The sequence below is a fragment of the Ranitomeya variabilis genome, chromosome 2 (genome assembly GCF_051348905.1).
Source record: "Ranitomeya variabilis isolate aRanVar5 chromosome 2, aRanVar5.hap1, whole genome shotgun sequence".
NCBI classification, from domain to species: Eukaryota; Metazoa; Chordata; class Amphibia; order Anura; family Dendrobatidae; genus Ranitomeya; species Ranitomeya variabilis.
The window spans coordinates 542290091-542316385 of record NC_135233.1 but is presented as its reverse complement, the minus strand read 5'-3'; the positions used below and the strand labels follow the sequence as shown (position 1 = coordinate 542316385).

The 26295-nt window shown below is 45.4% G+C and overlaps 1 protein-coding gene across 1 annotated transcript in view; it reads right to left on the bottom strand.

Moving 5' to 3' along the window:
* Positions 1-26295, bottom strand: part of NFATC3 (nuclear factor of activated T cells 3) — a 494316-nt gene that overhangs the window by 28639 nt on the left and 439382 nt on the right. Inside the window, exon 10 of the mRNA XM_077288132.1 lies at positions 10141-10207. Within this exon, the coding sequence (XP_077144247.1) occupies positions 10182-10207 (26 nt within the window). The 3' untranslated portion in view covers positions 10141-10181. The remainder of the gene's footprint in view (positions 1-10140; positions 10208-26295) is intronic.

The following is a 26295-nucleotide window of genomic DNA, read 5'->3' as shown; positions in this document are numbered from 1 at the left end:
ATCAGGAGGTGATTCGCTTCCTTGTACTGTATAATTTACATGATGTACTAGTGCTTGGTCTGCCATGGTTACAAACTCATAATCCTGTCCTGGACTGGAAAACAATGTCTGTGCTAAGCTGGGGATGTCAGGGGGTTCATGATGATGCACCTCCGATTTCTATCGCTTCATCTACTCCTTCGGAGATCCCTGCGTTTTTGTCGGATTATAGGGATGTTTTTGAGGAGCCTAAGCTCAATTCGCTCCCTCCTCATAGAGAGTGTGACTGTGCGATAGAATTGATTCCTGGCAGTAAGTTCCCTAAGGGTCGTTTATTTAATCTGTCACTGCCAGAGCATGCTGCTATGCGGAATTATATTAAGGAGTCCTTGGAAAAGGGACATATTCGTCCATCTTCGTCCCCTCTGGGAGCAGGTTTTTTTTTCGTGGCAAAGAAAGATGGTTCCCTGAGGCCTTGTATAGATTATCGCCTTCTGAATAAGATTACAGTCAAATATCAGTATCCATTGCCTTTATTTACTGATTTGTTTGCTCGCATTAAGGGGGCTAGGTGGTTCACTAAAATAGATCTTCGTGGTGCGTATAATCTGGTGCGGATAAAACAGGGGGATGAGTGGAAAACCGCATTTAATACGCCTGAGGGCCATTTTGAGTATTTGGTAATGCCTTTTGGACTCTCCAATGCTCCGTCAGTCTTTCAGTCCTTTATGCACAATATTTTCCGTGAATATCTGGATAAGTTTATGATTGTGTACTTGGATGATATTTTGGTGTTTTCTGATGACTGGGAGTCTCATGTTCTACAGGTCAGGAAGGTGTTTCAGGTTTTGCGGGCCAATTCTCTGTTTGTGAAGGGCTCAAAGTGTCTCTTTGGAGTCCAGAAGATTTCTTTTCTGGGGTACATTTTTTCTCCTTCTACTATTGAGATGGATCCCGTTAAAGTTCAGGCTATTTGTGACTGGACACAGCCTACATCTGTTAAGAGCCTTCAGAAGTTCTTGGGGTTTGCTAATTTTTATCGTCGGTTCATTGCTAATTTTTCCAGTATTGTTAAACCTTTGACTGATTTGACTAAAAAGGGTGCTGATGTTGCTGATTGGTCTCCTGCGGCCGTGGAGGCCTTTCGGGAACTTAAGCGCCGGTTTTCTTCTGCTCCTGTGTTGTGTCAACCAGATGTTTCACTTCCTTTTCAGGTGGAGGTTGATGCTTCCGAGATTGGTGCGGGGGCGGTTTTGTCACAGAGAAGTTCTAATGGCTCGGTGATGAAGCCATGTGCTTTCTTCTCTAGAAAATTCTCGCCCGCCGAGCGCAATTATGATGTGGGTAATCGGGAGCTTTTGGCCATGAAGTGGGCATTTGAGGAGTGGCGTCATTGGCTTGAGGGTGCTAAACATCGCGTGGTGGTCTTGACTGATCACAAGAATCTCATTTACCTTGAGTCTGCCAGGCGTTTGAATCCTAGACAGGCTCGTTGGTCGTTATTTTTTTCTCGTTTCAATTTTGTGGTTTCATACCTGCCAGGTTCTAAGAATGTGAAGGCGGATGCTCTTTCCAGGAGTTTTGTGCCTGACTCTCCTGGAGACACTGGGCCTGCTGGTGTCCTTAGGGATGGGGTAGTATTGTCCGCCGTATCCCCAGACTTGCGACGCGCATTGCAGGAGTTTCAGGTGGATAAACCGGATCGATGTCCACCAGAAAGACTGTTTGTTCCGGATGATTGGACCAGTAGAGTCATCTCCGAGGTCCATTCTTCTGTGTTGGCTGGTCATCCTGGAATATTTGGTACAAGAGACTTGGTGGCCAGGTCTTTTTGGTGGCCTTCCTTGTCTAGGGATGTGCGTACCTTTGTGCAGTCTTGTGAAGTGTGTGCTCGAGCTAAGCCTTGCTGTTCACGGGCTAGTGGGTTGTTGTTATCATTGCCCATCCCGAAGAGGCCTTGGACGCACATTTCCATGGATTTTATTTCTGATCTCCCGGTTTCACAGAAAATGTCCGTTATTTGGGTTGTGTGTGACCGTTTTTCTAAGATGGTTCATTTGGTGCCCTTGCCTAAGTTGCCCTCCTCCTCTGAGTTGGTTCCTTTGTTTTTTCAGAACGTGGTTCGTTTGCATGGGATTCCGGAGAATATCGTTTCTGACAGGGGATCCCAGTTTGTGTCTAGATTTTGGCGGACGTTTTGTGCCAAGATGGGCATTGATTTGTCTTTCTCGTCTGCATTCCATCCTCAGACGAATGGCCAGATGGAGCGAACTAATAAGACGTTGGAAACTTATTTGAGGTGTTTTGTTTCGGCTGATCAGGATGACTGGGTTGCTTTTTTGCCACTGGCCGAATTTGCTCTTAATAATCGGGCTAGTTCTGCCACGTTGGTCTCTCCTTTTTTTTGTAATTCGGGGTTTCATCCTCGTTTTTCCTCTGGTCAGCGGGAATCTTCGGATTGTCCTGGAGTGGACGTGGTGGTGGACAGGCTACATCGGATTTGGAATCAGGTGGTGGACAATTTGAAGTTATCTCAGGAGAAGACTCAGCAGTTTGCTAATCGCCGTCGCCGCGTGGGTCCCCGACTTCTTGTTGGGGACTTGGTGTGGTTGTCTTCTCGTTTTGTCCCTATGAAGGTCTCTTCTCCTAAGTTCAAGCCTCGGTTCATCGGTCCTTATAGGATCTCGGAGATTCTTAACCCCGTATCTTTTCGTTTGGATCTCCCAGCATCGTTTGCTATTCATAATGTGTTCCATCGGTCGTTGTTGCGGAGGTATGAGGTGCCCGTTGTTCCTTCAGTCGAGCCTCCTGCTCCGGTGCTGGTGGAGGGAGAATTGGAGTATGTTGTTGAAAAGATCTTGGATTCTCGTGTTTCCAGATGCAAACTCCAGTATTTGGTTAAGTGGAAGGGTTATGGTCAGGAGGATAATTCTTGGGTGGTCGCCTCCGATGTTCATGCGACTGATTTGGTCCGCGCCTTCCATAGAGCTCACCCTGATCGCCCTGGGGGTTCTCGTGAGGGTTCGGTGACCCCTCCTCAAGGGGGGGTACTGTTGTGGATTCTGTTTGTGGGCTCCCTCTGGTGGTTACTGCTGGTACTGGGTGACTTTGGTGGGTTGCGGCCTTTGGTTTCCACCTGTCCATCAGAGGCTGGGTGTTTCCTATTTTACCTGGCCTTTCTGTCATTTCCCTTGCCGGCTATCAATGTGTTCAGATGTGCTCTGTTTGGTTCCTGCCTACCTGCTCCCAGATCTTTCAGGATAAGCTAAGTGCTGATTTTCAGTTGTTTGGTTTTTGGTCCAGCTTGCTTTGAATGTCTCTATGCTAGCTGGTTGCTCTAGTGGACTGAGGTTCTCCCCATGTGCCATGAGTTGGCACATGGGTTCTTGTAATCGCAGGATGGTTTTTTTGATTAGGGTTTTTTGCTGACCGCTCAGTCCCCTTTTGTGTCATTCTGCTTTCTAGTTTTCAGCGGGCCTCTATTTGCTAAAGCTATATACATCATCTCTATGTGTGTGCCTTCCTCTCATTTCACCGTCAATACATGTGGGGGGCAACTATACCTTTGGGGTTAATTCCTCTGGAGGCAAGTGAGGTCTTTGTTTTCTCTGCAGTACTAGTTAGCTCTTAGGCTGGTGCGTGGCATCTAGAACCAACGTAGGCACGCTCCCTGGCTATCTCTAGTTGCGTTTGGTCAGGCTTAGGGCAGCGGTCAGCCCAGGTTCCATCACCCTAGAGCTCGTCCGATATTTGTTATACTTTGCTTGTCCTGTGCTATCCCTCGCCATTGGGGATTCATGACACTTTCCTATATATAGCACTCATGCTCTGTTCACATTACTTAACAGCGCAGATCCATTTAGTCCCACCATCCAACACAAGAAACGCTCTCACAAATCACTTAACCATCTGCTCACTCTTTCTATCCTCCTTCTCCTAGTCGCTGGAGACATCTCTCCCAACCCCGGCCCCCCATGTTATAGCCAGTCAGACCTCCCAACTGCTACACTCAGAAACCCCTCTAACCTTATTAATATTCCCTGCATGTTTTCTGTCTCTTCCAATTGTGCCCTTTGGAATTCTCGCTCTGTGTGTAATAAACTCTCCTTCATTCATGACTTTTTCCTTTCTAACCCTCTTAATCTCCTGGCTCTTACTGAAACCTGGATCCAGCAGTCAGACACCACCGCTGCTGCTGCTCTTTCATACGGTGGACTACACTTCTCTCATACCCCAGGATCAGACAACAGAGCAGGTGGAGGCGTTGGTCTGCTCCTTTCACCCAAATGTACCTTCCAAGTTATCCCCCAAGTACCCTCACTTGTATTCCCTTCCTTTGAGGTCCATGCTGTCAGACTCTACGTCCCCTGCGAGTTGCGGTGGTGTATCGTCCTCCCGGCCCCTCTCATCAGTTCCTGGATCACTTTGCCACCTGGCTTCCACACTTTCTCTCCTGTGACACCACCACCCTTATCATGGGTGATTTCAACATTCCCATTGCTTCTCCCCTTTGCTTCTCCCCTCTCCCCATCTGCTTCTCACCTTTTATCTCTAACCTCCTCTTTCGGCCTCTCGCAGCATACTAACTCTCCAACGCATGAAGATGGAAACTCCCTTGACTTGGTCTTCTCCCGGCTTTGCTCAGTGGATGACTTCACAAACTCCCCTCTCCCGCTCTCTGACCACAACCTTCTTTCATTCTCTATCAAGAACTGCCACCCCGCTCAGGTCACCCCCACTTTCCACACTTATAGAAACATACAGGCCATTAACACCCAGAAACTTATGAAGAACTTGCAGTCCTCATTGGCCCCAATCTCCTCCATCCCATGTCCTGATTCTGCTCTGAAGCATTACAGTGAAACCCTGCAAAGTGCCCAATATGAAGCTGCACCTCCTATACATAGAACAACTCGGCACAGATGGCGACAACCGTGGCACACGCTGCAAACACGTTTCCTGCAGTGGTGCTCCAGGTGCGCCGAATGTCTGTAGAGAAAATCTAATCTACCTGAAGATTTCATCCATTATAAGTTCATGCTAAAAACATACAACTCTGCCCTTCACCTCTCCAAACAAACCTATTTCAACACCCTCATCACCTCACTGTCAAATAACCCTAAACGTCTCTTTGACACTTTCCAGTCCCTACTCAACCCAAGAGAGCAGGCCTCAACCACAGATCTCCGCGCTGACGATCTGGCCAATTACTTCAAAGAAAAAATTGACCACATTCGACAGGAAATCATCTCCCAATCTCTTCATACCATGCACTGTCCTCCCTCCCCCACTGCATCTAGTTCACTCTCTGACTTTGAACCAGTTACAGAAGAAGTAAGCAGGCTCCTTGCATCTTCTCGCCCGACCACTTGCACCAGTGACCCCATTCCGTCACATCTCTTCCAGTCCCTTTCCCCAGCTGTCACCTCTCACCTAACAAAAATATTCAACCTTTCCCTCACTTCCGGTATTTTTCCCTCCTCATTTAAGCATGCCATCATACATCCGTTACTTAAAAAACCCTCCCTCGACCAAAATTGTGCCGCTAATTATAGACCTGTCTCTAATCTTCCCTTCATCTCTAAACTCCTCGAACGCCTGGTCCACTCCCGTCTTACCCGCTATCTCTCAGATAACTCTCTTCTCGACCCTCTTCAATCTGGCTTCCGCTCTTTACACTCTACTGAAACTGCCCTCACTAAAGTCTCTAATGACCTACTAACAGCTAAATCTAATGGTCACTACTCCATGCTAATTCTGCAAAACAGAACGTCAGTTGTGAATATCATATAAACAACTATGGTGACTCTTACTACAAATCATGATATAAAGGAGAACCGAGAGTCAAAACTGGCCAATAAAGGTTCACAAAAAGTTATATTTATTTGAAAAAATTGGTCACATACAAATCAATGTACCATATAATTATAAATACTTGATAAAAAGACTAGCAACTACATCCATGAATACATCGTGAGTGATCCAGGACCAAAAATAGGACACAGATAAATATAATGAACACTATTTTGAGTCATACGTGCAAAGATAGCTTCCGCCCACACGTAAGGTCTGCTATCTATGGCATGCGGTGATTAGACCAAGTGATATGCTCCCATTAGCGTTATGTCAAAGATCCACCACATGTCACAAAGCAGCTGGTAATAATATATGAGTCAAAAATAAACAAGTGAATTACCCATGTGTGAAGGAGTCCTGTGTAGGTCCTGGGTCACGTACCCCAACGCGCGTTTCGCGTTCAAATGTTATCGCTTCCTCAGGGGGCGTGGTTTAATATGGATCTCAATTCAATTTAAATAGTGTTTACTTCCGATCATGTGATAGTGTGATTAAGAACAAGTGCGTATGCGTGAAACGCCGATATGTCCCTGCGCTGCGTTCTAAGCATCAATCCCAGACAAATCCCGGTCACGTGAGCGGGCCGGCGCCACACCCACATCACGCGACCCAGGACCGTTGCCAAGGTGAAGGTGAAGCACAGTCGGTTCTATATATCAGCGTGCAAACTAATCTGGAGATCCTGGATAAAAATATTGAAGACCTTCAGACTAAATTTAAACAAGATCTATCGAGTGACGCCCTGGCCCAGTTCAATGCAGAAATAGACAATGAGTTCAGTAAGTGGGAAAAGGGCATCTGTGAAAATAAATCGAGGAAATTTCAACGTGATCTGAGTGATCAACAATCCAATACCATGTACAGATGGAATAGGAGAAGAAATCGGTCGAGGGGATCCTTCCGTGCCACATCTGCCTCCACGATATCAATATCATCTAGTGAGGAGCCAAACAAGACACAACCTAGGTTTTATGACCTACGAAATTCTGGATTTAATAGAGAGAGAAATGCTGGAAACGTAAAAACCTCCAGAATAATCCATCAAATAATCAACCCAATAAAAAGGATAAAAAGGGCCTGGAGGTAATGAATCTTTCCCACCATGTTCTCTCCGATGACCAATTGGATGTTTTACAAAGGGGTCTTACCTTCTCCCCTACTAACAAATTTGATCTTTTCACAGCCATTAAGGACCTACACCTCTTCTCAAGGAAATTAATTCTTAAGAAAATGTTTGAGAGGGGTGATCATGAGTTGACTAATGATGATGTTGAAAGGGAGGCGTTGATGGCACTGGAGGACCTCTTGGACGAACAGGCACCTGAGATGGTGAGTACCTTCCTGTTGTGGATTCTGTTTTTGGGCTCCCTCTGGTGGTTACGGCTGGTACTGGGTGACTTTGGTGGGTTGCGGTCTCTGGTTTCCTCCTGTCCATCAGAGGCTGGGTGTTTCCTATTTAACCTGGCTTTCCTGTCATTCCCTTGCCGGCTATCAATGTACTCAGATGTGCTCAGTTTGGTTCCTGACTACCTGCTCCCAGATCTCTCAGGATAAGCTAAGTTTTGTTTTTCAGTTGTTTGGTTTTTTGTCCAGCTTGCTAATTATGACTCTATGCTAGCTGGTAGCTCTAGTGGGCTGAGGTTCTCCCCATGTGCCATGAGTTGGCACATGGGTTCTTGTAATCTCAGGATGGTTTTTGATTAGGGTTTTTTGCTGACCACTCAGACCCCTTTTGTATCATTCTGCTTTCTAGTTATAGCGGGCCTCATTTTACTAAATCTATTTTCATCTCTATGTGCGTGCCTTCCTCTCATTTCACCGTCAATACATGTGGGGGGCAACTATACCTTTTGGGGTTCATTCCTCTGGAGGCAAGCTAGGTCTTTATTTCCTCTGCAGTGCTAGTTAGCTCTTAGGCTGGCGCGTGGCGTCTAGAATCAACGTAGGCACGCTCCCTGGCTATTTCTAGTTGTGTTTGTCAGGAGTAGGGCAGCGGTCAGCCCAGGTTCCATCACCCTAGAGCTCGTCCGTTATTTATGTTATTTTGCTTGTCCAGTGCGATCCCCAGCCATTGGGATCCATGACACCTTCCCACGTGATTGCAAACCTAGATCTACCACTTTTCCCCCCTTGTCCTTCTGTCCAGCGGTGGAGATTTTCACTAAGATGGTGATACAGGAATTTCAGAACATCTCCACTAGACGCAGGCATGATAATTTAACATCTAAACAGAGATTAGCACTTGAACAACTCAGGAAATATGAGGATGTTGTAATCAAACCAGCGGACAAGGGGGGAAATGTGGTACTCTGGCCTAGTACCCTCTATGAAAAGGAGGCATTTAAACATCTTAAAGATAAGGACACATATAGGAGGTTAGACTATAATCCAACTAACAACTTCCTATGTGAACTGGAGAGAATTTTGGTAGATTCACACGAGAGGGGTGTTATTTCCAAACAAGTGCTGGATGGACTGCTTACCAAATCCCCGAGGGTTCCCACGCTTTACTTTGTCCCAAAAATTCACAAAAATCCCATTGATCCACCAGGCCGTCCGATAGTCTCTGGCATGGGGGGGTTGAGTGATCCCATATGTAAATTTGTGGATTACTATTTAAAACCCTTAGTGGAGTCCCTCCCCTCCTATGCCAGGGACACGTCTGACGTCCTGTGTCAGATCGATGGGATTCAATTGGAAGACAACATGTGTCTTGTAACTGCGGATATACAATCTTTATATACCTGCATTGGACATGAAGTGGGCCTGGAGGCGGTCCGCTTCTTCCTGGATGCTAGCAACTGGGATGGCGCCATTTGTGACTTGGTCATGGAACTTTTGACATTTATTTTAACAAAAAATTTTTGTGTGTTCAAAGATGTATTTTACTTGCAGCAGCGTGGCACTGCCATGGGCGCGGCCTGTGCGCCTTCCTTCGCCAACCTTTTCCTAGGATACTGGGAGAGGGAGATTTTTGGTAGGGGGGGGGCGCCGCGGGCCGCGGACCATGTGCAGTGCTGGCTGCGATACATCGATGACCTGTTCATTATATGGCAGGGGCCCGATGATGCTTTGCATGAGTTTATGAAACAACTTAATGATAATGCATACAATATCAAATTAACGTATCAAACAAGCAAGACAGATGTGGACTTCCTGGACATCAAAATTGAGGTTGATGGTGATCGGTACCTGCAGACGGATGTCTTCAGGAAGTCCACATCTGTCAATGCACTCCTGCATGCGGATTCGGGGCACCCATATAGTACTATCAAAGCCATCCCAGTTGGTCAGCATCTTAGGATGAGGCGGATCTGCTCCTCTACTACTAAATTTGAGGCCCAGGCAGCAGATCTTAAAACTAGATTCCAAGCAAGTGGATATAGTAATAGGAACATCAGAAAAGGCTATTTGAGAGCTAAATATTCAACGTGGAAGGAACTACTATGCTCAAGTAGCAAAAACAACAATTGGAAAAGTAAAGAGATGTCTGAACAACATGACATAGTACGGTTTATCTCCACGTATAATGGGGAATGGGCCACAATGAGGAGATGTCTCCAAAACCATTGGGGCATTCTTCGAAGTGACCCGTTATTCTCTAAATGCCTCAAAGACTATCCCTCAATGACTGCTAGGAGAAGTAAATATTTAAAAGATCTGCTAGTGTCAAGCCATTATGTCCCCAGGCTGAGTAAGTTCAACTTTGGATCAGGCGGACCATTCAGAGGTTGCTTCCCCTGTGGTAACTGTATCTCATGTCCGAACATCTCTCGTGTGGCCACCTTTGATTCAGCTGATGGGAGGAGAACTTTCTCCATAAATCATCACATAACGTGTAATACAACACAGGTGATTTATTATGCTGTATGTAATTGCCCTAAAGTATATATAGGACTGACATCTCGTCGTTTGGGCACACGCACACGAGAACATGTGCGTGACATAGTGGCTGCGAGAGAAGAAACGGACATGACGAAACTTAAGACCATACCACGTCATTACAAACAGTACCATGGCTGTGACCCCAAGTCCTTTATGGCACGGGGAATTGACCACATACAGTGCGGTATCAGGGGGGGTGACGTGAGGCGTATTTTAGCCCAAAGAGAATGCCGTTGGATTAGTACATTGGGCACCATGACACCCATGGGCCTCAATGAAACTCACGGATTTTCCTCTTTCTTACGAAGTAGTTGTCTGAGGGGATCACATTATGCTTGTTCTTTTTACCTTATACCATCAGTTTTAATTTGGTATCTCTTTTAATTATTATTTTTAGTGTGCTCATACTTACATCCATACCTATGCGGTTTTTGACATTGGGGAAGTCCAGGTGGAACAGTCTACGGGATTGAAGAGTTCCTGAATTCTGTGACGGAAAAAAAGAAAAAAACAACAAGGACTTAAGATGGACAATCCTGTAAAGCACGATACACACCATGTACTTTTATATTGGTAATACGGATAATTGTCTGACAGTCTATATGGCGCGTGTGTGTGTTTTTTATAGGATTATAGATATTTCATATCAGCAAATAGTGGTATGTATATACTTTACACTTCCCATAAGTCCCTAATGTCAATTCATCCATTACTTATGGTGTTTGTATATTTTATTGTTGTCATGTTTAGACATGTTTCGTGAATTTTTGTGCCTATTTTTTGTTTTATGTGTAATAAAAGTAATTAATTTTATATAGGGGATATGATAGTGTTTATCCGATATTTTATGTATGTTGTTTCAAGTTGGATCTGTTATATTATAGAATACCGTTATAATACGTATTCAGCACTATTCACTACCTGTCTGCTTTTTGTCAGACTGTTTACGTGTCACCTTTTTATAATCATCACTTTCACTTTTGATTAGGGGTCCGCCTGGCACTATTGTTTAAGATATCAGATTGGCTGATCTATGTGGATTGAACAAAAGATATAGAGAGGAATCCCCCTTTTTCGGGCACTTATTTAACATTACCATAAATTCATAAATTTATACGGCCACTTTATTCGTTATACTGACTGTTGTGAATTTGCTTTTTGCTCCCTCTAGTGGTTACTAGTTTTTTGACTCTGGTTTTTCTGTCATTCCTTTTATCCGCACCTGGGTCGTTAGTTAGGGGTGTTGCTATATAAGCTCCCTGGACCTTCAGTTCTATGCCTGGCAACGTAGTTATCAGAGCTAGTCTTCTGTGCTCTTGTCTACTGATCCTGGTTCCAGTTATATCAGCTAAGTCTGCCTTTTGCTTTTTGCTATTTGTTTTGGTTTTGTATTTTTGTCCAGCTTGTTCCAAATCTATATCCTGACCTTTGCTGGAAGCTCTAGGGGGCTGGTGTTCTCCCCCCGGACCGTTAGACGGTTCGGGGGTTCTTGAATTTCCAGTGTGGATTTTGATAGGGTTTTTGTTGACCATATAAGTTACCTTTCTTTATTCTGCTATCAGTAAGCGGGCCTCTCTGTGCTAAACCTGGTTCATTTCTGTGTTTGTCATTTCCTCTTACCTCACCGTTATTATTTGTGGGGGGCTTCTATCCAGCTTTGGGGTCCCCTTCTCTGGAGGCAAGAAAGGTCTTTGTTTTCCTCTACTAGGAATAGCTAGATTCTCCGGCTGGCGCGTGTCATCTAGAATCAACGTAGGAATGATCCCCGGCTACTTCTAGTGTTGGCGTTAGGAGTAGATATATGGTCAACCCAGTTACCACTGCCCTATGAGCTGGATTTTTGTATTCTGCAGACTTCCACGTTCCTCTGAGACCCTCGCCATTGGGGTCATAACAGTTTGCCAGGCCAGTATTAAATGTTTAATGCATTGCAGAAGAGGGATTACAAGAAAGAAGATTCTGAGTTTGTTTTTTTTTCTTCTTCCCCTTTACCTCAGAGTGGCTATGCTTGCTGCAGACATGAATGTCCAGACCTTGATTACAAGTGTGGAACAGCTGGCTACTCGTGTGCAGGGCATACAAGACTATGTTATCAGAAATCCTAGGTCAGAACCTAAAATACCGATTCCTGAACTGTTTTCCGGAGACAGGTTTAAGTTTAGGAATTTCAGGAATAATTGTAAATTGTTTTTGTCCCTGAGACCCTGTTCATCTGGAGACTCTGCTCAGCAAGTAAAAATTATTATTTCGTTCTTACGGGGCGACCCTCAGGATTGGGCTTTTTCGCTGGCGCCAGGAGATCCGGCATTGGCTGATATTGATGCGTTTTTTCTGGCGCTCGGTTTACTTTATGAGGAACCCAATCTTGAGATTCAGGCAGAAAAGGCCTTGCTGGCTATGTCTCAGGGGCAGGACGAGGCTGAAGTGTATTGCCAAAAATTTCGGAAATGGTCCGTGCTGACACATTGGAACGAGTGTGCACTGGCCGCTAATTTTAGAAATGGCCTTTCTGAAGCCATTAAGAATGTTATGGTGGGTTTTCCCATTCCCACAGGTCTGAATGATACTATGGCACTGGCTATTCAAATTGACCGGCGGTTGCGGGAGCGCAAAACCGCAAATTCCCTCATGGTGTTGTCTGAACAGACACCTAATTCGGTGCAATGTGATAGAAAAACCGCAAATTCCCTCATGGTGTTGTCTGAACAGACACCTGATTTAATGCAATGTGATAGAATCCTGACTAGAAATGAGCGGAAAATTCATAGACGCCGGAATGGCTTGTGCTACTACTGTGGTGATTCTACACATGTTATCTCAGCATGCTCTAAACGAATAGCTAAGGTTGTTAGTCCTGTCACCGTTGGTAATTTGCAACCTAAATTTATTCTGTCTGTAACTTTGATTTGCTCACTGTCGTCTTATCCTGTCATGGCGTTTGTTGATTCAGGTGCTGCCCTGAGTCTTATGGATCTGTCATTTGCTAAGCGCTGTGGTTTTACTCTTGAACCATTAGAAAATCCTATTCCTCTTAGGGGTATTGATGCTACGCCATTGGCAGCAAATAAACCGCAGTATTGGACACAGGTTACCATGTGCATGACTCCTGAACACCGCGAGGTGATACGTTTCCTGGTTTTACATAAAATGCATGATTTGGTTGTTTTAGGGCTGCCATGGTTACAGACCCATAATCCAGTCCTGGACTGGAAGGCTATGTCAATCTCTAGTTGGGGCTGTCGTGGTGTTCATGGGGATTCCCTGCCTGTGTCTATTGCTTCTTCTACGCCTTCGGAAGTTCCTGAGTATTTGTCTGATTATCAGGATGTCTTCAGTGAGTCTGAGTCCAGTGCACTGCCTCCTCATAGGGACTGTGACTGTGCTATAGATTTGATCCCAGGCAGTAAATTTCCTAAGGGAAGACTGTTTAATCTGTCGGTACCTGAACATACCGCTATGCGTTCATATATCAAGGAGTCTCTGGAGAAAGGACATATTCGTCCGTCTTCTTCCCCTCTTGGTGCGGGATTCTTTTTTGTGGCAAAAAAGGACGGATCTTTGAGGCCTTGTATTGATTATCGGCTTTTAAATAAGATCACTGTCAAATTTCAGTATCCTTTACCGCTGTTGTCTGACTTGTTTGCCCGGATTAAAGGTGCCAAGTGGTTCACCAAGATAGACCTTCGTGGTGCGTACAACCTTGTGCGCATTAAGCAAGGTGATGAATGGAAAACCGCATTCAATACGCCCGAAGGTCATTTTGAGTACTTGGTGATGCCTTTTGGGCTCTCCAATGCGCCTTCAGTTTTTCAGTCCTTTATGCATGACATTTTCCGGAAGTATCTGGATAAATTTTTGATTGTTTATCTGGATGATATTTTGTTTTTTTCTGATAATTGGGATTCGCATGTGGAGCAGGTCAGGTTGGTCTTTAAAATTTTGCGTGAAAATTCTTTGTTTGTCAAGGGCTCAAAGTGTCTCTTTGGTGTACAGAAGGTTCCCTTTTTGGGGTTCATTTTTTCCCCTTCTGCTGTGGAGATGGACCCAGTCAAGGTCCGAGCTATTCTTGATTGGACTCAGCCCTCGTCAGTTAAGAGTCTTCAGAAGTTCTTGGGTTTCGCTAACTTCTACCGTCGTTTTATCGCTAATTTTTCTAGCATTGTGAAACCTTTGACGGATATGACCAAGAAGGGCTCCGATGTAGCTAACTGGGCTCCTGCTGCCGTGGAGGCTTTCCAGGAGTTGAAACGCCGGTTTACTTCGGCGCCTGTTTTGTGCCAGCCCGATGTCTCACTTCCCTTTCAGGTTGAGGTGGATGCTTCAGAGATTGGAGCAGGGGCCGTTTTGTCGCAGAGAGGCCCTGGTTGCTCTGTTATGAAACCTTGTGCCTTTTTCTCTAGGAAGTTTTCGCCTGCCGAGCGAAATTATGATGTGGGCAATCGGGAGTTGTTGGCCATGAAATGGGCATTTGAGGAGTGGCGTCATTGGCTCGAGGGTGCTAAGCATCGTGTGGTGGTCTTGACTGATCACAAAAATCTGATGTATCTCGAGTCTGCTAAACGCCTTAATCCGAGACAGGCCCGCTGGTCATTGTTTTTCTCCCGCTTTGATTTTGTTGTCTCGTATTTACCAGGTTCAAAGAATGTGAAGGCCGATGCTCTTTCTAGGAGCTTTGTGCCTGATGCTCCTGAAGTCGCTGATCCTGTTGGTATTCTTAACCCTCCATCACATACAATATTCGGACTAACGAGTTCACATACAATGTGCCTGTCAGGCGCCTGCTGGAAAAATACCTATAATATCTAATGTTTGCAATTTCAGTGCTCTAAAAGTGATCAGTGACCTTCATAGGGATGTAATAAAAGAGACTACCCATAATCAGTTGCAAAAAAAAACATTTACTTAACATAAAACTAATAACTATGAAATACAAACTTTTCAAAACTCCCGCCAAATAGTCTGAAGCAAGAGAAGGAATATGTTAGGGAACTACTGTATATGCCTGAGCAGCACACTTTCTTTTATAAAATCTCCCTTATTTCTATGAAATATCCTCACATTTTGTGCTATACATTCATAAAACAAGCTAAATAAACTATTGTGATGAATAAAAACATAAAATACCAACCTTACTGAATGTGACGTATTCACATACAATGAGCCTGAGAGATCTGTGCAGCTATATCCTCTCCCCTGAAGCTCTGAAATCCAACTGTGATATCAGGTTTCACAGACCTTCAAGAGACAGGAGACTACCTGGAAGGAGGGGCTTTCCTCACAATCTGGTGAGGAAGGAGAAATGAAAGTAAAAGAGAAGCGCCTGTCAGATCAGTTGTATGTGACGGAGGGTTAAAGATGGAGTTATCTTGTCAGCTATTTCTCCGGATCTGCGACGTGTGTTGCAGAGATTTCAGGCTGATAGGCCTGAGTCTTGTCCACCTGACAGACTGTTTGTCCCGGATAAGTGGACCAGCAGAGTCATTTCCGAGGTTCATTCCTCGGTGTTGGCAGGTCACCCGGGAATTTTTGGCACCAGAGATCTGGTGACCAGGTCCTTTTGGTGGCCTTCCTTGTCAAGGGATGTGCGGTCATTTGTGCAGTCCTGTGGGACTTGTGCTCGAGCTAAGCCTTGCTGTTCTCGTGCCAGCGGTTTGCTCTTGCCCTTGCCTGTCCCGAAGAGACCTTGGACACATATCTCCATGGATTTCATTTCTGATCTTCCGCTATCTCAGGGCATGTCCGTTATCTGGGTGATATGTGATCGCTTCTCCAAGATGGTCCATTTGGTTCCTTTGCCTAAGCTGCCTTCCTCTTCCGATCTGGTTCCTGTGTTTTTCCAGAACGTGGTTCGTTTGCACGGCATCCCTGAGAATATTGTGTCAGACAGAGGATCCCAGTTCGTTTCCAGGTTCTGGCGATCCTTTTGTAGTAGGATGGGCATTGATTTGTCGTTTTCGTCTGCTTTCCATCCTCAGACTAATGGACAGACGGAGCGAACCAATCAGACTTTGGAGGCTTATTTGAGGTGTTTTGTCTCTGCTGATCAGGACGATTGGGTGACATTCTTGCCGTTGGCTGAGTTTGCCCTTAACAATCGGGCTAGTTCCGCCACCTTGGTTTCGCCTTTTTTCTGCAACTCTGGTTTCCATCCTCGCTTTTCTTCGGGTCATGTGGAGCCTTCTGACTGTCCTGGGGTGGATTCTGTGGTGGATAGGTTGCAGCGGATCTGGAATCATGTGGTGGACAACTTGAAGTTGTCACAGGAGAGGGCTCAGCGCTTTGCCAACCGCCGCCGCGGTGTGGGTCCCCGACTACGCGTTGGGGATTTGGTATGGCTTTCTTCCCGCTTTGTTCCTATGAAGGTCTCCTCTCCCAAATTTAAACCTCGTTTTATTGGGCCTTACAAGATATTGGAAATCCTTAATCCTGTATCTTTTCGTCTGGATCTTCCTGTGTCGTTTGCTATTCACAATGTATTTCATAGGTCCTTGTTGCGGCGGTACATTGTGCCTGTAGTTCCTTCTGCTGAGCCTCCTGCTCCGGTGTTGGTTGAGGGCGAGTTGGAGTACGTGGTGGAGAAGATCTTGGATTCTCGCCTCTCCAGGCGGAGGCTTCAGTACCTGGTCAAGTGGAAGGGCTATGGTCAGGAGGATAATTCCTGGGTGGTCGCCTCTGATGTTCATGCGGCCGATTTAGTTCGTGCCTTTCATGCCGCTCATCCTGATCGCCCTGGTGGTCGTGGTGAGGGTTCGGTGACCCCTCACTAAGGGGGGGGTACTGTTGTGAATTTGCTTTTTGCTCCCTCTAGTGGTTACTAGTTTTTTGACTCTGGTTTTTCTGTCATTCCTTTTATCCGCACCTGGGTCGTTAGTTAGGGGTGTTGCTATATAAGCTCCCTGGACCTTCAGTTCTATGCCTGGCAACGTAGTTATCAGAGCTAGTCTTCTGTGCTCTTGTCTACTGATCCTGGTTCCAGTTATATCAGCTAAGTCTGCCTTTTGCTTTTTGCTATTTGTTTTGGTTTTGTATTTTTGTCCAGCTTGTTCCAAATCTATATCCTGACCTTTGCTGGAAGCTCTAGGGGGCTGGTGTTCTCCCCCCGGACCGTTAGACGGTTCGGGGGTTCTTGAATTTCCAGTGTGGATTTTGATAGGGTTTTTGTTGACCATATAAGTTACCTTTCTTTATTCTGCTATCAGTAAGCGGGCCTCTCTGTGCTAAACCTGGTTCATTTCTGTGTTTGTCATTTCCTCTTACCTCACCGTTATTATTTGTGGGGGGCTTCTATCCAGCTTTGGGGTCCCCTTCTCTGGAGGCAAGAAAGGTCTTTGTTTTCCTCTACTAGGGGTAGCTAGATTCTCCGGCTGGCCCGTGTCATCTAGAATCAACGTAGGAATGATCCCCGGCTACTTCTAGTGTTGGCGTTAGGAGTAGATATATGGTCAACCCAGTTACCACTGCCCTATGAGCTGGATTTTTGTATTCTGCAGACTTCCACGTTCCTCTGAGACCCTCGCCATTGGGGTCATAACAACTGACGCACTTTATTGGCACTGACTTTATATTTATGCACGCTGATGTATAGAACCGGCTGCGCTTCACCTTCTCCTTGGCAACGGTCCTGGGTCGCGTGATGTGGGTGTGGCGCCGGCCCGCTCACGTGACCGGGACTTGTCTGGGATTGAGGCTTAGAACGCAGCGCAGGGACATATCGGCGTTTCACGCATGCGCACTTGTTCTTAATCACACTATCACATGATCGGAAGTAAACACTATTTAAATTGAATTGAGATCCATATTAAACCACGCCCCCTGAGGAAGCGATAACATTTGAACGCGAAACGCGCGTTGGGGTACGTGACCCAGGACCTACACAGGACTCCTTCACACATGGGTAATTCACTTGTTTATTTTTGACTCATATATTGTTACCAGCTGCTTTGTGACATGTGGTGGATCTTTGACATAACGCTAATGGGAGCATATCACTTGGTCTAATCACCGCATGCCATAGATAGCAGACCTTATGTGTGGGCGGAAGCTATCTTTGCACGTATGACTCAAAATAGTGTTCATTATATTTATCTGTGTCCTGTTTTTGTTCCTGGATCACTCACGATGTATTCATGGATGTAGTTGCTAGTCTTTTTATCAAGTATTTATAATTATATGGTACATTGATTTGTATGTGACCAATTTTTTCAAATAAATATAACTTTTTGTGAACCTTTATTGGCCAGTTTTGACTCTCGGTTCTCCTTTATTCCATGCTAATTCTCTTGGATCTCTCCGCAGCATTCGATACTGTGGATCATCAGCTCCTCCTCACTATGCTCCGCTCCATCGGCCTCAAGGACACCGTTCTCTCTTGGTTCTCCTATCTCTCTGACCGATCCTTCACTGTATGTTTTGCTGGTTCCTCCTCCTCTCACCTTCCCCTTACTGTTGGGATTCCTCAAGGATCAGTCCTAGGCCCCCTCCTCTTCTCTTTGTATACTGCCCCTATTGGACAAACAATCAGTAGATTTGGTTTCCAGTACCATCTGTATGCTGACGACACCCAATAATACACCTCTTCTCCTGTTATCACGCCGACCTTTTTAGAAAACACCAGTGATTGTCTTACCGCTGTCTCTAACATCATGTCCTCCCTCTATCTGAAACTGAACCTGTCAAAAACTGAACTCCTCGTGTTCTCTCCCTCTACTAACCTACCTTTGCCTGACATTGCCATCTCCGTGTGTGGTTCCACCATTACTCCAAAGCAACATGCCCGCTGCCTTGGGGTCATCCTTGATTCCGAGCTTTCATTCACACCCCACATCCGATCACTGGCTCGGTCTTCTTATCTGCATCTCAAAAACATTTCTAGAATTCGCCATTTTATTACCTTCGACTCTGCAAAAACTCTTACTGTCTCACTTATTCATTCTCGTCTGGACTATTTTAACTCTCTACTAATCGGCCTTCCTCTTACCAAACTCTCCCTACTCCAATATGTCCTGAATGCTGCTGCCAGAATCATATTCCTCACCAACCGTTACACCGATGCCTCTACCTTGTGCCAGTCATTACATTGGCTACCCATCCACTCCAGAATCCAGTACAAAACTACTACCATCATCCACAAAGCGCTCCATGGCTCAGCACCACCCTACATCTCCTCTCTGGTCTCAGTCTACCACCCTACCCGTGCCCTCCGCTCCGCTAATGACCTCAGGTTAGCATCCTCAATAATCAGAACCTCCCACTCTCGTCTCCAAGATTTTACACGTGCAGCGCCGATTCTTTGGAATGCACTACCTAGGTTAATACGATTAATCCCCAATCCCCACAGTTTTAAACGTGCCCTAAAAACTCATTTGTTCAGACTGGCCTACCGCCTCAATGCATTAACCTAACCATCCCTGTGTGGCCCATTAAAAAAAAAAAAACAATCAGGTTCCTCTCATTATGTTCTCATACACTTTGTGCAGTTAATAGCCCTCTGTGTCTGTACTGCTACATACTTAGGCAGTTAACTGGTTCATGCAGCTTTACATGAACACCTGAGCCTTACACTATGGCTGGTCCAAATAACTAAAGCAATTGTTACCATCCTTCTCTCGTGTCTCCCCTTTTCCTCATAGTTTGTAAGCTTGCGAGCAGGGCCCTCATTCCTACTGGTATCTGTTTTGAACTGTGATTTCTGTTATGCTGTAATGTCTATTGTCTGTACAAGTCCCCTCTATAATTTGTAAAGCGCTGCGGAATATGTTGGCGCTATATAAATAAAAATTATTATTATTATCTTGCCTTCTTCATCAAAAAGGAGATATCATTTTGAGGAAAAAGAATCCGAATCCTGGGAAAAAAAAATCCCTAAAATTGACGGTGCGGTTGCCAAATCTTTGAAAAAATCGTCCCTTCCATTAAAAGATTGAGGTGTCCTAAAAGACCCGCTTGACAAAAAAGCAGATACTTTTTTGAGACACATCTGGGAAGCTTCAGCTGAGGGCCTGAAACCAGCAATAGCTGGGACATGTACGGCCCGTGCTCTCAAAATCTGGCTACAGCAGATAGAAGATCAGCTAAGGGATAAAGTTCCTAGAAATTATATCCTTGCGAACATATCCTTAGTGCAAGGAGCAGCGGCTTTTTTGGCAGATTCCTCTGCGGATTCTGCAAGATTAACAGCTAGAGCAGCGGGCTTGTCCAATGCGGCAAGGAGAGCCCTATGGCATAAAGGTTTTTCGAGGGATTTGCCGTCTAAACATAAACTGTGCTCCATTCCATGCGACGATTAATTTCTCTTTGGCAAAAAGCTAGAAGAAGTCTTGGAACATGCAGAAGATAAAAAGAAAGCCTTTCCAAGTTTCTCTAGAGATCCCCCCCAAAAAAACGTTTCTTTCGGAGGAGAAGATTTAGCAGGTCGTCCCCCAGGAGATAGGAGAAATTGGGACTTTAAAGATAAAAGGGGATTGGGCTACATGTTCAAGGGGCCCTCTACATCAGCAAAAAAATCCCCCAATGACATTACATCAGAGGTTGGAGGAAAGCTCTCCCCCTTCTATCAGGCCTGGATAAACATCTCCCCCAGCACCTGGATTTTAAATATTATCAAGGACGGTCTAAAGATAAAGTTCATCCATCCACCCAGGCAGAATTTTGTCATAACTTCTCGGAGGAAGTCCCAGCAGGAGCAATCTGCTTTGGAGGCAGACGTCTTCGGACTTGTTCACAAAAATGTCTTGCAAGAAGTCCCGGCTCGGGAGGTAGGAAGGGGGTTTTACTCCCCCCTCTTTTTGATACAAAAACCAGATGGCTCCTGGAGAACCATAGCCAATCTAAGAAAGCTCAATCAATCAGTAGAGAACTACTCCTTCAAGATGGAGTCTATAAACACGACCACAAAACTTCTGTTCCCACACTGCTTCATGGCAGTAATAGACTTAAAAGATGCATATTATCATATCCCAGTACATCAGGATTATCGGAAATACTTGAGAGTAGCGCTCTACATACAAAACCAAGTAAAACATTACCAATATACAGCCCTTCCATTCGGCCTGTCTACAGCTGCCAGGGTCTTCACCAAGGTGAAGGTAGAGGTAATGTCATACCTCCGATCCCGTGATGTGGTGATTGTCCCATACCTGGACAACTTCCTTGTGGTAGGGAGGACAGAGACCCATTGCTCCCATCAAGTAACAGTTGTAACACCAACTCTAATAGAGCTGGGATGGATAATAAATACCCCCAAATCAAGATTAGTACCAGTAAAAGTGCAGTCCTTCATAGGATTATACTAATAGAGCGTCAGCTCTGCCTCCTTCCGGAGAACAAAGTGGCCAAAATAATGAACTTGACCAGTACAGCAATACATCAGCCAGCGATGACCCTGAGAAAAGCAATGTCCCTACTAGGCTAATTAACGTCATGCATTCCGGCTATAGGATGGGGCAATTTCACCTGAGACAACTGCGGTGGGATGTTCTGTCAGCTCAGAAACTGTTAAGAGGGCATTTGGAAGGAAATCTATGTCTTTCTCAGGGCGTAAGAGATTCCCAAATTTGGTGGACTGTGAAGGAACATCTCACAATGGGGGTCCAGTGGCAGAAACCGGTCGAAGACATCATCACTATCGATGCAAGCGGTATAGGTTGGGGGGCTCATCTGAGGTCTCATTCAGTACAAGGAACCTCAGGATTCATGGCTCAAACGAAAAAGAACTATGGGCAGTGGAAAAGGCCTTGAAACACTTTCTCCCCTTGCTCCAGGGCCGCCATACTCGAATCATGACGGACAATCGAGCAGTGGTAGCTTATATCAATCACAAAGGGGGGACGAGGTCCCGGGGCCTCATGGAGGTATTAAATCTACTTTTCCAGTTGGCAGAACAACACCTGTCGTCCCTCACAGCACTACACATAAGGGGTGTAAAAAACACACAGGCAGACTTCCTGAGTCGCAGAGGTCTGAGACAGGGGGAATGGTCCTTAAACCCCCAGGTGTTCCAACAAATAGTACAAGCCTGGGGTACACCAGAAATAGACTTATTTGTCACCTCATACAACAAAAAAGTCAAAAAATTTTGCTCCCTAAACCCAAGAGAACATCCTTTTGCAGTAGATGCCCTGCTAATACCATGGAGGTTCTCTCTGGCCTACGCAATCCCCCCGATAGTGAGGATTCCAACAGTAGTCCGGAAGATCAGAGAAGACCGAGCAAAAATAATACACATAGCTCCATTCTGGCCAAGAAGGCCATGGTTCTCCCTTCTAAGGCAGATGTCATTAACAGACCCATGGATTCTGCCAGAAGTTCCGGATCTGTTAACCCAAGGACCAGTGACCCACTCTCAGGTGTAGGGCTTCCATCTGGCAGCCTGGAATTTGAGACACGTTACTGAGTCGCCAGGGATTCTCACCAGGGTTAGTCTCCACCCTACTGAAAAGCAGAAAGCCTATAACATCTAGAATCTATGGTAGGATATGGAAAAAGTTTCTTGACTTTGTGGGTGAACCGTTGGGGATGTAGCTCCAATGGGACCCATCCTAGAGTTTCTGCAGGCAGGGTTGCAACTCGGGATAGCAACTAGAACCCTTAAGGTTCAAGTTTCAGCCTTGGGGGCCCTATACAACTGCAACCGAGCATCAAATAGGTGGGTTTTACGATTCATAAAATCCTGTGGCAGGTGTAGGCCGGTTATTATCCCAAAAATCCCTCCTTGGGATCTAAATTTAGTCTTAGAAGCCTTAACCAAAGACCCTTTTGAGCCTTTGCAGGAGCTGTCACCTAAATTACTCACCCTGAAAACAGTTCTACGGGTAGCTTTAACATCGGCCCGTAGGATAGGTGATTTACAGGCCCTGTCGATATGCCCTCCTTATACTCAGGTTTTTGACGACAGGATAATTCTAAGACCACACCCGGCGTATCTCCCAAGGTGATCCTAAAATTCCATAGGAGTCAGGAGATTACTTTACCATCGTTTTGTAATAATCCTAGAAATGCTGGGGAACAAAAGTTCCATATGTTAGATGTAAGAAGATCTATGGTACAATACATGTCCATGACTAGTCAGTGGAGAAAAGACCAAACCCTGTTTGTAGCCTTCCAGGGTAGTAAAAAAGGGTGTGGGGTAGCTAAAAGTACCATTTCTAGATGGATCAGGGAGCCCATTAGTTTATCCTACTCTGCGAGTGGCACTCCGGTTCATGAAGGCATCAAGGCTCAGTCCACCAGAGCCGTGGCTACCTCCTGGGCAGAAAAGGCTGAGGTATCAATTGATCAAATTTGCAAGGCCGCTACCGGGTCCTCACCCTCAACTTTTTTCAAACACTACCGGCTAGATCTTTCTTCCTCTGCTGACCTAACCTTTGGTAGAAGGGTACTGCAAGCGGTGGTCCCTCCCTAAGGTTTCATTCTACAAAAGTCTCTCAGGTGTGCTGTCATGGGGGAAGGGAAAACACCAAGGTTACTTACCGGTAACCGTTTTTTCCGGAACCCATGACGGCACCTGTATATTTCCCCCCTTTTATCACCCCTTCGGCGTGCACACACTATAGATTTGGGTGTTTTTAGTTAATATGATGTGGTGATGGATTTGCCATGTGTACTAACCAGGGGGGCCTCATGCTCTGAAAACCAACTGAAGCGACAGAGAGATACCTCCCTTTTATTTTCAGTAGGGTTTCCTGTCCTGACTGGGCGGATCCCCTCTTTCTGGTGTGCCGTCATGGATTCCGGAAAAACCGGCTACCGGTAAGTAACCTTGGTGTTTCTTAACAATACTTTCAAGGCTGCGGTTATCCTGGTTGCTTGTCCACCTTTTTCTACCACTTTTTCCTTCCACTCAACTTTCCATTAATATGCTTGGATGCAGCACTCTGTGAACAGTCAGCTTCTTTAGCAATTATCTTTTGTGACTTACCCTCCTTGTGGAGTGCGCCAATGACTGCCTTCTTGACATCTATCAAATCAGCAGTCTTCCCCATGATTGTGGGGCCTACTGAAACAGACTATGGGACCTTTTTAAATGCTTAGGCAGCCTTTGCATGTGTTTTTTTTTTGTTTTTTTTTTGCTAATTATTCTATTTCCTGAGATAATGACATTTGGGTTTTCATTAGCTGTAAACCATAATCATCAACAGAAATAAACACGTGAAATACATCACTCTGTAAGGACTCTATATAATATAGCAGTTTCACTTTGTATTGAAATGTAATAAATTAACTTTTTGATATTCTAATTTAGTGAGAAGCACCTGTAAGTGCTATGTACCTCCTGGGCTCCCTGACCTCGTGTATCCCGGCAGTGAAGTGGGCTCAGATCCACTCCAGAGTTGCAGAGGATCATTCTGGAAAGCCAGCATTTATTGCAGGGACATCTAGAGGGTACACTACCACAGGAGGTTATACATTCTCTCCATTGGTGGTTGGGGGTCCCGTGGTTTTCTCACATCTCCAGGATAGTTACCACAGATGCCAGTCCCAGGGGCAGGGGAGCACATTTGGACATCCACCTTGTCCAGAGGACATGGTCACTGATAGGGAAGCTTCCTCAAATTTGTTTAAGCTTCGCGCAGTGGAAAATGCATTGCAAACTCTACTGTTCCTGCAGGGCAGTCATGTGAGGATACTGTTGGACAATCAGGTCACTTGTGGCATATCTGAATCATTGGGGTGTACACAGTCCCAGACCCTAATGCATGTAACCAAACAAATTTTCAGTCTTGCAGAGAAGAATCCAAAGAAAAGAACCTGGCACTCAACTTAATGCTCGTGAATATTTAATCGTAGTAGCCAAAAAACGTTTCGGTCCTTTATCCGGACCTTCGTCAGTTACTACAAAAGTGAATAACAAAAGCACATACTATTTACACATATATACAGAAAGGAAGCATAACCAAAAAATACAAACAAAAATATATACACAGGAATTGTAAACATAGCACATAATGTGTCAAATCCATGACAAACAACATGGTGGTCATTTTAGTATACACAAAATAGACAGGAAAATGTCAGGCTGGGAGAGACCTCAAAGTATTAGACAAGAGGTCTCTCCCAGCCTGATAAAGGACCGAAACGTTTTTTGGCTACTACGATTAAATATTCACGAGCATTAAGTTGAGTGCCAGGTTCTTTTCTTTGAAGTGTCACATGGTGTGGGATCCTACCTGGGCACCATCAATAGTAGTGCACACGCCTCTATCTTTCACATTGCAGAGAAGAATGTCTTGTCACTGTTGGTACACTGTTGGATTTCTTGAGCTGCTGGCCACTTCTGCAGGGCGAATGGTCCCCCAAGACGACAGTATTCAGACGTTTGGTGGACATGTGGGGGGAACCAGAGATTGACCTTTTTGCCACCTGACAGAACACCAAAGTGAGAAAGTTCTGTTCCCTGAATCCAAGAGAAAATCCCCAGGGAGTGGATGCCTCAGGAAGATCAGGCAAGACAGGGCGAGAGTAAGACTCATAGTCCCCTTCAGGCCCAAGAGGCCCTGGTTCTTTTGACTGAGGAGTATGTTGGTCACGGAGCCATGGGTCCTTCCAGAGATCCCAGACCTTATAGCTCAAGGGCCTGTGTTTCTTCCTCGGGTGGCTGGGCTGCACTTGACCGCCTGGAACTTGAGAGGTCAGTGCTAGAGGGTAGGGGGTTCTCTGCCAATCTGATTTCTACTTTGCTTGCTAGTAGAAAGTCGGTCACTACAAAAATTTATGGTATGACATGGAAAAGGTTTTTGTCATCCACGGGGTATTCTCCAGAAGGAAAGGTACCCCTGAAAGAGATCCTGGAGTTCCTTCAGAAAGGGCAAGAACAGGGCCTGGCGCTGAGTACCTTGAAAGTTCAGGTGTCAGCTTTAAGGGCTCTTTATAATTACAACCTAGCGGGTAATCGGTGGGTAATTAAATTAATTAAGGCCAGCCCTGATGGCCAGGGTCCCTCCATGGGACTTGAACTTGGTCTTAAATGCTTTAACCGAACCCCCATTTGAGCCTTTAGCGGAAGGATCCATGAAACTTTTTACCTTAAAAACCATACTCCTAGTAGGGCCGAGGTCACACTTGATAGTGTGATGCGAGAAACTCACATGAATCTCTTGCATCAGTACACGGCGCTGCCGCCAGCACTCGGACCGAAGCATTCACCTCCATGTATTTCAATGCAGCCGCACACTCCGGTCCCGAGTGTCGGTGGCTGTGTCGGGTATTGATGCGAGAGACTCGCGCAAGTTTGTTGCATAGCACTTGCAAGTGTGACCCGGCCTAGCTCTTACATCAGCACGGAGAATCAGGGACATACAGGCCATTTCAGCAGATCCTCCCTTTACTGTGGTAATGGATGATAGGTTAGCTTTAAAACCTTTACCAGTGTCACCGGTGTTTTTAGCTTGGTACCTATTTTGACCATACCCATTTTTCTGTATACTAATTCCTTACCAGCGCGAATAACTATATTATTTTAGTTTTAAAACCTGATCCTGCTTATCTGCCTAAGGTAGTGTCTAGGTTCTATAGATCGCAAGAGAAATCTCTGCCTTCTTTTTGTCCTGACCCAAAAAATGGTGGGGGGAAAAGAAATTC